The sequence below is a fragment of the Mauremys reevesii genome, linkage group 4 (assembly GCF_016161935.1).
Source record: "Mauremys reevesii isolate NIE-2019 linkage group 4, ASM1616193v1, whole genome shotgun sequence".
NCBI classification, from domain to species: domain Eukaryota; kingdom Metazoa; phylum Chordata; order Testudines; family Geoemydidae; genus Mauremys; species Mauremys reevesii.
Genome location: NC_052626.1, coordinates 128,117,827 through 128,131,141, shown reverse-complemented (window position 1 = coordinate 128,131,141; position 13,315 = coordinate 128,117,827). Strand labels below are relative to the sequence as shown.

General features: G+C 50.8%; 1 protein-coding gene across 1 annotated transcript in view; it reads left to right on the top strand.

Moving 5' to 3' along the window:
• Positions 1–685: 685 nt before the first annotated feature.
• The window catches only part of BAK1 (BCL2 antagonist/killer 1), a 37,103-nt gene continuing 24,473 nt past the window's right edge, over positions 686–13,315 (top strand). Inside the window, exons 1-2 of the mRNA XM_039538033.1 lie at positions 686–858; positions 11,914–12,039. Coding sequence (XP_039393967.1) covers positions 11,952–12,039 — 88 coding nt within the window. The 5' untranslated portion in view covers positions 686–858; positions 11,914–11,951. The remainder of the gene's footprint in view (positions 859–11,913; positions 12,040–13,315) is intronic.

The window sequence follows — 13,315 nt, the reverse complement described above, 5'->3', positions numbered from 1 at the left end:
GGTCCTGACTCAGAGAACCGCTGCTCTAACCTGCTCTAAAAAACCTCCAATGACAGAGAATCCACAACCTCCCTAGGCAAGGAAGTTTTTCCTAATGTCCAACCTAAACCTCCCTTGCCGCGATTTAAACCCATTGCTTCTTGTCCTATCCTCAGAGATTAATGAGAACAATTTTTCACCTTCCTTCTTGGAACAACCTTTTACATACTTGAAAAGGGTTACCGTGTCCCCCCTCAGTCGTCTCCTCTCCAAACCAAACAAAACCTATTTTTTTGCTCTTTCCTCGTAGGTCATGTTTTCTAGCCCGTTAATCGTTTTTGTCACTCTCCTCTGGACTTTCTCCAATTTGTCCACATCCTTCCTGAAATGTGGCGCCCAGAACCGGACACAATACTCCAGCTGAGGCCTAATCAGCATGGAGTAGAGCAGAAGAATTACTTCTCCTGTCTTGATGCATGTGTTTGCTTTTCCCTGAAGAAAGCTATTTTCCAGAAAGGTTCCTCCTGGGAGGGTACTGGCTGATTCAGCCCCCTTCACATGTCACATATGGCAAACCCGCACGGCCCCAGCATCCAGCCACGGTGGAAGGAGTTTTGGAAAGACGCCGTGAGCAGCTTGGGCTAGAAGGAGCCTCTAGAGGGAGCTGGAGTTGTCTCTCTATTTGCATCTATGGTCAATTCGTTATCTCCACTCCTTCCTTTCGCATGCAATCGGCGTCCCCCCCTCCTAGGGTAAGGAAGCCGATGCAGAAGCAGGCGAGGAAGCCGGGGATGATGAACTAGGGCGCAGGGGCAGCTCCAGCCGCACCCCCCACCCCGAGCGCTGTAAAGCCCCGGTGCAGACGGGAGGAGGCAGAGGGTGAGTACGAACCTTGCGGACGCTTCCTCCCCGCTCCCAGCCCAGCGCCCCGGGATGCAGCATCCCAGCCGCGCGCTGGACAAAGGGGAAGGGAGGGGTCCAGCCAGCTGGCGGGTGGCCCGGTGCCTCCTCGGGGGAAGCCGGCGGCAGAGCCGGTGGGGCTAGGGGAGCTGCCCCGGGGCGCCCGCTGCTCGGAGAGCCCCGGCCCGGGCAGGGGGTTGCTGCGCTGGGAGGGCGCCGGGCCTGGCACGGGCGCTGGGGTTGGGACACCGGAGCTACCGGGATGGGGCTGGGGCCCGGGAGCGGAGGGTTGGCCTGTTTTACTGGCGGGACGACAGAGGAATAAAGCAACAGCTGCAATCTGTAGGGATCCAGCCACTGGTGCCTAGGAGCTTGCGTGGCAAGGGTGCAGGGCTCCATCGTTGGGGTGCCACTCAGGCCAGTGACAGCTCTGGGGGCATCGCTGTCATGCTGGTTTTGTTTGGGGGTGGGGAGGAGAAGTGATTAGCACAGGGGTCTGGAACATGTACGCCGCAGGGCTACCGTGTCACCGTGGGCGAGTCTCCCAGCCTCCATTTCCCCACCTATAAAATGGGGTTAATGCCTGGGCGTTGGGAGGGTTAACTAGAAAGTGCTTGGGAATGTATAGTCCTCTGTAGCTGGTCAGGACAATCAAGGGTCCTGGTCATGGAATCATAGAAGTGTAGGACTGGAAGCGACCTCGAGAAATCATCTAGTCCAGTCCCCTGCACTCAAGGCAGGACTATGTAATAATTAGACCATTCCTGGCAGGTCTTTGTCTAACTTGTTCTTAAAACCCTCCAAGGATGGGGATTCCACAACCTCTTTTTAGGCAATTTATTAACCACCTTGACAGTTAGGAAGTTTTTCCTAATGTCCAACCTAAACTGCCCTTGCTGCAATTTAGGCCCATTGCTTCTTGTCCTATCCTCAGAAGTTAACAAAATACCAACTGCATGTGCTTGAATTAGGCATATGAGCAAATGAGTTAATACCATTCAAGTGCTTAATGTTAAATGTGTGAATAAGTATTTGCAGGATCAGGGCCAACAATTTCACTGTAAGTTGACTGCTGAAAGAGGGGGCGTGGAACCCTGTTGTTAAAATATATTCTCCAGTGTTTTATAGTCATGCCAAAACGTGACAACCTACAGCAGGGAATCGGGACAGCCCTGCAGTGCTTTCTTATAAAACGAGTAAATAAAAGTGGATTAAAGGCTTAAATACACCCAAATGATTTTTGAATTTGGATTGGGATGCGTTTCTGGGTTAATGCTGCAGAAATCTGCAGTCCCCTGACTCTCTGTGTCTCTGTAGCCATGGGCACTGTCTTCCCACGCTGAGTTACCAGACATAACCAGTCACGTGTATAGTTTTGAAATTAATGAATCATTTCAGCACCTTCCCATGCGGCAGTGCAGGGGCCCCCCCAGCTGCATGGGCCAGCAGCGCTCTCTGTTTGGCCTATGCGTGCAGACAGGAAGAGAGCAGAGGGGGCAGATGTGTGGCTTTCTGTCAGAGCAGGTCCTAAAGGGGAATGGAGAAGCTGTTGGAGTGGCTACTTCTCTGGGGTCAGGAGCTGTGGAGCCTGGTGACCCTAGTTTGCCAGCCCTGTGGCTGTGAGTTGTACTTCCCAGGATAATGTCAGCAGTAGGAGTATTCATTTGTAATGCAGCATTGCCCCAAGGTCTAGGGTGTTAGACGCTGTACACACACACTGCAGGCAAGTGTTTAGTTACCCTCCTGTCCGCTGTGCATCCAGTGGTGGAATCTGCCCCAAGTTCCTTTGTGTGGGCTAAGGGCCTTGCCTAGAACATGTTTCCTTCGGGAGATGTGTGCGCACTTCCTGAAACAGCATCAGACTGTACGACGCACCAATGGCAGTTTTATTGCTCCCACAGAAGAGGGTGAGCCGGCTTCTGTTCAGAGCTGCAGCTGCTATTCAGAGGGTCTCTCTGCCTCTCCTTCCCCTTCTGTGCTTCTGCGGATCCCCCCCTTACCCGTGATATGCAATGGTTTCCAGCCACCAAGCTGGCATTTCTCCTCAGTGCAGGGCCAGTGGCTGAATTTCCACATCACCTTTTATTGAGGTGGGTGGGGAAGCCTCAGCCGGGATTTCGTCTAGGGGAAAGGTCCTGAATGGGTTTGGTGGATGGGGAGGCAAGCGAGGGACCTGCGATCCAGGAAGAACAGGAAACTCACCCGAAACCTTTAAGCAAAGTGGAGTAGTGGGAGGGGAAATGCACTCAAGGCAAAGGTCTGTTTTACTCACCAATAAAGATAAGCTGCTTTGCCATCTCTGAGGTGCTGCTACGCCCACATGTCACTGCGGCTTTAACCCTTCGTGAAAGTAAGGGCTGGGTGAGCTGGGAGGTAATTAATACCTCGGTAGCAAGTGAAGGCTAAACACAGCTCCTAGCAAACCAAAATCCTGGGGGTGCTGGAATAGGCGGCAAGTTATATGGGCCCGTGGTGCCCGTGCTCCACCAATATTCAGGAACGTGAGCCCGGTTCCACCAATGTTTAGGCTTATAGTTAATCAGAGCCGTCCCATCCATAGGACGGACCAGGGTAACCACCCCAGGTCCTGCGCTTTGGGGGGCCCCCTGCTTCAGGGGGACATGGGGTCCAGGACAGCCTGGGAGGTTAACAGGGGGCCTGGTGCCAGCAGCAGCGAGCGACCCAACCCGCCCCCCTCTTCCCTGCCCCCATTCCACCCCTTTCGCCAAGCCCCTCCCCCTGCCTTGCCTCTTTCTGGCTTCCACTCCCATATTCCCTGAGCAATGCTGGAAGCCGGTGGGCTGGGGCTGAGTCGCTTGCTGCTGCTGGTTCCAGGCCCCCCGCTAACCCTCCAGGCCACCCTGTACCTTGCATCCCCGTGAAGCACGGGGCCCATCAAAGTGCAGGGCCCCAGGGGTTGCCCCAGTCAGTCCCATGGATGGGATGGCTCTGCTTGGACCCGTTCTGGGCCCCACCAAAAATTATACAAACCTGGCGCCCATGGGTGCTGGGGGAATTGTACTCTCAGGCCTCCCTCCCCCAACTCATTCCTGGCCATACTCTTTGGGCCACAAGGTGTCTGAAGCCCTTGTTCCTGGGAGCCCAGGGACCTCTTGACAACGTGGGTGGCTGGTCCTCCTCTACTCTTTTTCAGGGCCATAGGGATTGGTCCCCATTAGATTGGTCCAACTCCAGATTAGCTTGGAAGTGGTCAAACTTGGGAGGAGAGGAGGCTCTTTTGGTGCTTGGGACCCTGATCAGCCTAAGATTTTGTTCAGATCTTAGTTCATCCCTCTTTGTTGCCACTGGGCAAGATGCATATTAGCAGCAGTTGGCTGCGGATTGTTGTTTCGAAAGGATGAGAGGCAGTTGGTAGTTCCCAATGAGTTCGAGGAATGTGACTTACACACCCCTGCATGACTTTATTGTGGTAGAGAAGAGATCTGCGTAAGAAATGTGATGTGATGGGAAAAGGCCAAAAAAAAAAAACAACAAAAGAAACGAAACTGAAATTTTCCCTTCTTAGAAATGATAAGCAGAAGAGGAACCAGCCTGACAAAAGGGGCTCACTTCCTTATAGGTTTTGCAAAGGGTAAACATGAAAAATAAGAGCAAACAACTGCGTCACGAATGCAGAAATAGCATCAGCGAGGACAAGATGAGACTAGGAATCTTTCCGATGCAGAAACCTACTCTACGCTAGCCAGTGGTGGGTGTTGGCGATGAGTGCAGCTGGACCGGTATTAAACACAACTGAGCTGCAAGGGTGGACAAGGATGACGAGTGTTCAGGACTGAGCTAGAATCTATGGTTAAGACCTGCACCAAGCAAGCTGCAGATGTTACCAGTGGTGGGTCACTCTTCGAATATGGCCAGATCCACCAGCCAGCTCTGTGTTCTCCCCTACCCTTGCACCTGAACCAGAGTGACTCCAGCTCTGCTTTTCTATGAGTCTATATTTAAAGTTAAACCAATCTGGAGTGAGTGCAGCCATTGGGTGTCCATTGGGTTCAATTATTGACTTCAATTGGCCTACACAGATTTGTACCAGCTGATGATCTGGTCCTTTGTTCTTTCCAAGTCCTGTTATTTTTATTACCATAGGTCCCTAGGAGGCTGAGTCATGGTCTAGAACCCCATTCTGCTAAGTGCGGTACAAACACAGAACAAAAAGATGGTTGAGGAATTTCCCCTCAGTTTTTGTTCCTGTTTAATATTAAACTTGGTTTTAAGAAGCCCTGGTCATCACACAGGTGCCAACGTGCTTTATAAACTCCAGGTAAAATTCCACTCTCCGATCAAGCTATAGTATGATCATGTATTGAGCATTAAGGGTGTGCTTTGTTCATAGAGGGAGAGCTGATCCCTGCTTCATGGAGCAGGGAATTTAGAGCATATCTACACGGGAAGTTATACCCGTGTAAGATACGGTGTGAATTTACACCCCTATAGTTATACTGGCAAAACTCCCCATGGCGACAGTCTAATTCTGGAGTAAGAGTGGCTTTTTCTGATTTAACTTATGTCACTTTGGAAGCAGCTTAAGCTATACCGGAAAAAGACACGTAATTACTCTGGAATTAGAGAGTCCACCCGGGGAGTTACCAATATAACTATAGCGGTGTAATTAAACTGGCCTGGTTTTACTACTCAGTTTCTCACGTACACAAGCCCTTACAATCGCCGTCTCCCCATAGAATCATTGGACTGGAAGGGACCTCGAGAGGTCTTCTAGTCTAGTCCTCTGTACTCAAGGTAGGATTAAGTATTATCTAGACCATCCCTGACAATCTGCTCTTAAAAACCTCCAATGATGGAGATTCCACAACCTCCCGAGGCAATTTATTCCAGTGCTTAACCACCCTGACAGTTAGGAAGTTTTTTCCCATTCTGCAATTGGATCTAAACTGCTGGTACAGATCTCAAAACAATGCACAGAGGAGGTCAGTTTCATTATCACTTTTTACAGATGGGGAATCTCCGGCATGGAGAGGGGACATGACTTGCCCAAGGTGAATCTGTGGCTGAGTGTGGGCTAGAACACAAGTCTCCTAGTTCTGTGCTTTGTCCAGTGTACCCGGCCTCCTCCCGGCCTCTGCTGTGCATTGGGTGTTTTGTGTATCCTGTGACCTATGGAACCTTTAAACCAGTGAGACTCCGACTGAGGCTCGCGGGCCGCACGTGGTTCTTTAATGCGTCTCCTGCAGCTCTTTGCAGCACGTGATATTAAAACACTGAGTGATTTAATGATTAACCAATCAGGATCCTTTTACTATGTTGTTAACCAGTTGCAGTTGATGAAATACACCTCTATCCTGATATAACATGACCTGATATAACATGAATTTGGATATAACGCGGTAAACCAGCACTCGGAGGGGGGTGCGCGGGGCTCCGCACTCTGGTGGATCAAAGCAAGTTTGATATAACGCAGTTTCACCTATAACACGGTAAGATTTTTTGCTCCCGAGGACTGCGTTATATTGGGGTAGAGGTGTAATAATACTTGGTCAGCCATTTTGCTGTGAGAATTATATATAACTATTTCCTGTCATACTGTTTAGATATGGATATATAGTACTATAGTAAAAGAAACAACGATTTCACAATACTGTGGCTCTTTTGGGTAACGTTGATCGCTAATTTGGCTCCTGAACCACTAATGTCCGAGTATCACTGCTTTAAACTGAGGCCCTTCAGAGGATGCATGTTTTGGAGCAGCATCCAAGCAGTGATACTCAGACATTAGTGGTCAGGAGCCAAATTAGCGATGGGAGGAATAGAAGAGGGTGTCCGTCGATACCAGCATGGTAGAATTGCCCTGACACTCAGCGCTTGCTCAGCAGCAGTCTGCCAAGGGGCAGGCACAAGCTGCAGCCCGGCCTGGGGTTTTCCACTCTCCAGGTCCATCAGGATGTGTCCCCCATTAGCACTAAGGGCAAGTCTACACTATAGAATTACCTTGGTATAACTACGTCGCTCGGGGATGTGAAAAATCCACACTCCTTGAGCGATGCCGTTATCCCCACCTAAGCGGCAGCATAGACAGTGCGGTGTCGGTGGCAGATCTCCCGCCCACACAGTTAGCGCCTCGCGCAGAGGTGGATTAACTACACCAATGGCAGAGCTCTCTCCCGTCAGCGTAGCGCAGCTTCATTCAAGCGCTACAGCGATGCAGCTGCATCAGTGCTGCGTTTTAAGCGTAGACCTGCCCTAAGCTAACTCCGTTTGGAGAGATGAAACAAGTTACCCGTTCAGGAAGCAGTGTTAGCTGAGACCCACGCAGGAAGTTCTCTTTCCTGCTCTTTTCCAGGAGGGGAAGGAGTAAGGTCTGGACTAGTGGCTCTCAGCCTTCCCAGACGACTGTCCCCCTTTCAGGAGGCTGATTTGTCTTGTGTGTCTCCAAGTTTCACCTCACTTAGAAACTATTCGCTTACAAAATCAGACCTAAACATACAAAAGTGTCACAGCCTCTAGTACTGCAACATTGCTGCCTTTCTCCTGTGTACCATATAATTATAAAATAAACCGCTTGGAATATAAATCTTGTACTTACATTTCAGTGTATAGTATATAGAGCAGGATAAACAACTCATTGCCTGTATGAAATTTTCCTTTGTACTGACTTCGCTAGGGCTTTTTCTGTAGCCTGTTGTAAAACTAGGCAAATACCTGGGTGAGTTGATGTACACCCGGAAGACCTCTGAGTACCCCCAGGGGCGCGCTTACCCCGGTTGGCAACTGCTGGTCTAAACTAGAGCCAGGGAGTCAGGACTGCTGGCTTCTATTCCTCATTCTGCCAGACCCACTCTGTGACCTTGGGCAAATCACTTCCCGTCTCTGTGCCTAAGCTTCCCCGTCTATAAAAGGGGGAAAATGATTCTCACGTGCCCTTGTGAAACACTTTGAGCCCTTCACATGAAAAAGCTCTATTAAAGCCCCTTATAAACCTCAGTAGAACTGGCTGGGGCGTGAGGGAGGTCACTGAGGGTTTTCCTCACTCAGAAGATGGGGACTCTACCTTCAAAGGCAGCCTGCTTCATTTTCACCCAAGCTCCAGAGCAGAAACCAGCAGGGGGAGGTTAGTCACTGAGGATTGCAGCCAGGTGGCAGAGGGTTAGGGAGACTAGCCCTCATGTGGGGGTGGTGAGGCCAGCCCTCCTTCCATGCTGTACTCTGAACCCCAGCTCTAACCCTCCCATCCCCTACACCAGGGTTTCTCAAACTGGGGGGCAGGACCCCTCAGGGGGTCGCGAGGTTATTACATGGGGGGTTGCGAGTTGTCAGCCTCCACCCCAAACCCCACTTTGCCTCCAGCATTTATGATGGTGTTAAATATATTTTAAAATTGTTTTTAATGTATAAGGGGGGGTCGGACTCAGAGGCTTGCTGTGTGAAAGGGGTCACCAGTACAAAAGTTTGAGAGCCACTGCCCTCTTGGAGATGTGATGCAAGAGGAACCCATGGGTCACAACTGAACCACCCTCACGGCACATTTGAAGTTGAGGTGGAGGGGGTGGAGGAGAAGGGGATGGGGTATAGGGAAGACCATCAACTACCGGCACAGTCCAAACCTCCTGTTTGTTCCCAAGGCACCTAGCAAGGAGTGCCTGTCAGCTGGCATTGTCTTCTGAGCATTGAGATGCAAATGAGCATTCAGCAATTTCCTAAGCCCTGTTGATAAGTAAGCTTTGCATTCCCTTAGTTCCCCACCCCCATTGCCACCTCGTTGAGGTGAATGATGGACTGTATTTCACACCTCTATTGTTGGACTTCTGCCTCTGTAAGGCTTGGAAAACTAGGTCATAGCCCTGAACTGCTACACTGTGCAGCGTCTAATTGTGGCAGTGCATCGTTATCCAATCTGTTTAAGGGCACCAACCAAAACTAAATAACTTAATTTAACATGGCTAACCAATACCAGACAGAAAGAACCAATATATTATTAATTTAGATACAACTTACACTAGGCCACACTGCCTTCCTAAATGTTTCTCTTCAGCTACTGTATGCCTCAAGTATCAGGGGGTAGCCGTGTTAGTCTGTAGCCACAAAAACAACGAGGAGTCCAGTGGCACCTTAAAGATGCCTCGGTAGCTCCATTGACAACACTGCAACCCCGATTTACAGCCCCTGAGAATCTGGCCCAGAAGTGTATACTAGTGCTGTAGTTCACAGACTTTGTTGTTCACATGACACCTTCGTGAAGAACTGATGTTTGAAGTACCACGTGCACATTTATCCTTTTTGTGCCCTCTTGGTTTAGGTCTTAATAGGGTTAATTAAGATATTTAGAGACACCTAGTCAAATAAGTTTTGTATGTGGCTGGTGAAGATCTGCCTGGGGGAATTAGAAAAGATGGGAGTTTGGCTAGGGGAGTCCCTTTGGGAGGGTTAGAGGACGTGAGGTTTAGACAGGTTGGGAGTTTTTCACCGAAACGCTGTGACATTTTCGTCCAGGATGGAATTTCTGATAAAATTAGGGAGCGGGGGTGGGAGGAGGATGGAGGTGGGGGAATCACAAACTTGAACTAGGATTGCCCATGGCTCAGTGAGTGCCCTAACCACTATGCCGTTGGCTGTTTTAGGGCGGGTGAGTCATTTTTATTTATATACTGTATTTATTATTTTGCAAACAAGTTCAGTTTGTCTGGAGGAAAGTTTTGAAATCCTGGAAAGATGGAGAAAACACTTCTTGCCCAGGTCTAATGAGGTTAGGGTCAGGTAGGGTGACCAGATGTCCCGATTTTATAGGGACAGTCCCGATATTTGGGGCTTTTTCTTATATAGGTGCCTTTTACCCCCTACCCCAATTTTTCACACTTTCTATCTGGTCACCCTAGGGTCAGGTGAGAGAAAGAGAGTGTGTAAATAAATGGGCAGGGAAGGCTTAGGCCATGGCTACACTACGAGGCTTTTAGTGACATGGCTGTGCTGCTAAAAGGCACGCAGTGTAGCTGCTGTTTGTCAGCAGGAGAGAGCTAGCTGCTGACAAAACACTTACACACACACCCCCACGAGTGGCAGCGCCTGTGTTGGCAGGAGAGTGCTCCTGCCGACAAACAAGGGCGCTTTTCGTTGGTAAAACTTTTGTCGTTCTGGGGGGGATGTTTTTTTAAACACCCCTGAACGACAAAAGTTTTGCCAACAAAGTGCCAGTGTAGCCAAAGCCTCAGAGGGGAGCTAGGTAGCTGGGGGAATCTTGGGAAGACTCCCAGTTCCCTGCCCAGGGAGCTTTGCCGGTCCCACTAAACACCCTGGCCTCTTAGAAGAATCTTTCCAACAGGCCTTCTGCTGTGGACTCACAACTTTTTCCTCTTGGTTAAGGAATTCCACAACCTGCCTCCTTGGGGTGGGCTGTGACTCAGGCAGGCTTCCCCAGCCCACTAGTCTCTGTTCTGTTCTAGTTCCCGTCCCAGGGAGCCTCTCTCCTGACCTGAGGCTCCCCTGTAATTCTCCTCTTCAGGCCGACTGCCTCTCTCCTCCTGGGGGGTCATCTAACACCTGGGTTTTATCATGTTAAGGAGATGGACACCTGATCAACACCCCCCCCCCTTCCTCAATTAGTCTGCCACTCCCCAGAATATCTTGCCTAAAAGGGGCCATGTCATGGAACAGGCCTCTGGCTCTGTCCCAGTACCGCTTCCAGGGACTGACAACCCTGATACAATGTACCACTTCCTACAAGCTCACATGCCACCAGTGGTATATGGACCTCAGTTTGGGAACCCCTGCACTGAGCAGGCGACTAGGAACTAGCTGTGTTTTCTTCCCAGCCCAGAAATCGACTCATCATGCAAGTTCAAGCAAGCGCTCCCCGTGACTCAGTTTCTCCCACTGCAAAAGCTGAGCGAATACCCCCCTGGCAGGCAGGTTCATGAAGTATTGATAAAGAGCTGTATACATGCTAAGCATTGTGGTTAGAGATTTTCACTAGCTGTAAAATTTGGGCCTGGGTTCAGGATGACTGGGCGTTCAGGGATTTGGGTTCTAATGAATTTTTAATCATAGTTATTTTTAAGGGGATCTGTGAGATGACGAACAGGAGGAAATAGTAGCTCTGGAATAAAGAGAAATGGGGAACTAATAAGACCCAGGATAGGCATACCGTTTGGGTGCACTTGAGAGACGAAAACAGTTCAAAACCTCTCCTGGGGATACAATGGCCATCTCTACACTACACCAGTTCAGTGCATCCGAGCTGGTTGTGTGGAACCATTTTAAGAGCTTGCTCTGCATCTGCGCTTGCACGGCTCTAAATCGTCACAGTTGCAGTGCCTTCTGGGAACCTGTCTCCCCGTTTCTGCGGCACAGCTCCCCAAAAGCAATGCATTGCAGCAGACTTTGAAAGGTCACGAGTGCGCTAGAAGTAGGACTGTTGGAACCAGTTGTGGTACGACACCATTGACCTTCACCCACACTGGGACTAAATGGTACAGACTGGAATGGTAACTAGCCTTGCTGAAGGCAAGTTCAATCCAGATGGTATCGGGTGAGCATGCAGCCCGTGGAGGGGCACCTTTGTGTGTGGTCGTGAGGTGCTTCGTAAGAGTGCTAGGGGGACCTCCTTGTCCTGAGCGTGAGACAAGGCCAGGGAGGGAGAGCTCCAGACTCGTGGACGGGAGAGTGATCCTGTAGATGGAGGAGGAGCCTGAGGATGTGTTTGAGGGAACTAATGCTATCCAGCCAGAGAGATGGAGGAACCTTGGTGTGGTGTGGGTGGGGATTTGAGAGTGGGATAGGGAGGGGAGGAGCCAGGAGGCTGTCAGATGTGCAGAGATAAAGGAAGGTGGGAGGCAAAGTGCTCAGAGGAGAAACTCTAGGTGAATTATAGAAGAATTATCGTGGGGCCTAAGACTGTCCCTGGAGGTGTGTAAGGATCCAAGGCCAAAGAACAGACCTTGAGTCTCCATTTGTCTCCTCTGGGATCACCAGACTGGTCACAGCTTGCAGCTCCCCAGAGCCCTTCACTGAGCAATCTGGTTCAGTGTCCCGCCCAGTTCACCCTGCCTACCCTTGTTTCTCCTTCTGCAGGGTAAAGCTGATCCCCTCTCCTCAAGCTCCCCTCCGCCATGGCCTCTGGGAACAGCAGCGACCCACCGGACCGTCATCGGCGCAGGGCCAGCGAGGGGCGTAGACCATCGCTGAGGCTCAATTCAGGTAACAAGGTCTCTTATTACGAACTGGGGTTTAACGTATCTCTTTTAAATTCCTTTCTGTTTTGATTATAATTCTTGTATCCTGTCAGGTTCCTTTAAAAAGGGGAAGGGGAGAGGTACATGGGCCGGTCAAGGTTTAATTTCTGGGGACTTGGTTTCTTGTCTGTGGCAACACTGGTCAAGTCTTTGCTCAGGAGATGCTCAGCACTGAGTTAGTATCTAGTGCTGCAGATCAGGACTGAGGTGCACTGGTGGAGCGCGCGCGCGCATGTGTGTGTGTGTGTGTCTCTGTCTGCCTGTCGCCCGCCCAGGTCAGGAATACCAGAGGGCTGCAGGACAGAAGTGAGATGCACCGGCAGAGCAGTGTATGTGTGTATGGGGGAATCCCGATCTGGAATACCAGAGGGGCTGCAGGGCAGAAATGAGATGCACTGGCAGAGCAGTGTATGTGTGTATGGGGGAGGGAGTCGAGGTCTGGAATACCAGAGGGCTGCAGGGCAGAAATGAGATGCACTGGCAGAGCAGTGTATGTGTGTATGGGGGAGGGAGTCGAGGTCTGGAATACCAGAGGGCTGCAGGGCAGAAATGAGATGCACCGGCAGAGCAGTGTATGTGTGTATGGGGGAGGGAGTCGAGGTCTGGAATACCAGAGGGCTGCAGGGCAGAAATGAGATGCACTGGCAGAGCAGTGTATGTGTGTATGGGGGAGGGAGTCGAGGTCTGGAATACCAGAGGGCTGCAGGGCAGAAATGAGATGCACCGGCAGATCAGTGTATGTGTGTATGGGGGAGGGAGTCGAGGTCTGGAATACCAGAGGGCTGCAGGGCAGAAATGAGATGCACCGGCAGAGCAGTGTATGTGTGTATGGGGGAGGGAGTCGAGGTCTGGAATACCAGAGGGCTGCAGAGCAGAAGTGAGATGCACCGGCAGAGCAGTGTATGGGGGAGGGAGTCCAGGTCTGGAATACCAGAGGGCTGCAGGGCAGAAGTGAGATGCACCGGCAGAGCAGTGTATGGGGAAGGGAATCCAGGTCTGGAATAGCAAAGGAAGCTGCAGCAGGTCAGGATTGAAGTGCGTTGGTGGAGTTCGGGGGGGGGAGGAAGGGGGGAGAGGGGGAAGACTGCAATAGCAGTGGGATGCAGAGGATTGAGGTGCAATGGCAGAGTGATGGGTGGGAAGCTTGCACAGCACTTGCCTAGCTTCATTGCCATTATCTCCTCCCATCCACGTAGGCAAATGTACTCCATGTTAAAGAGACCCAAGCCAGGCCAGGCAAT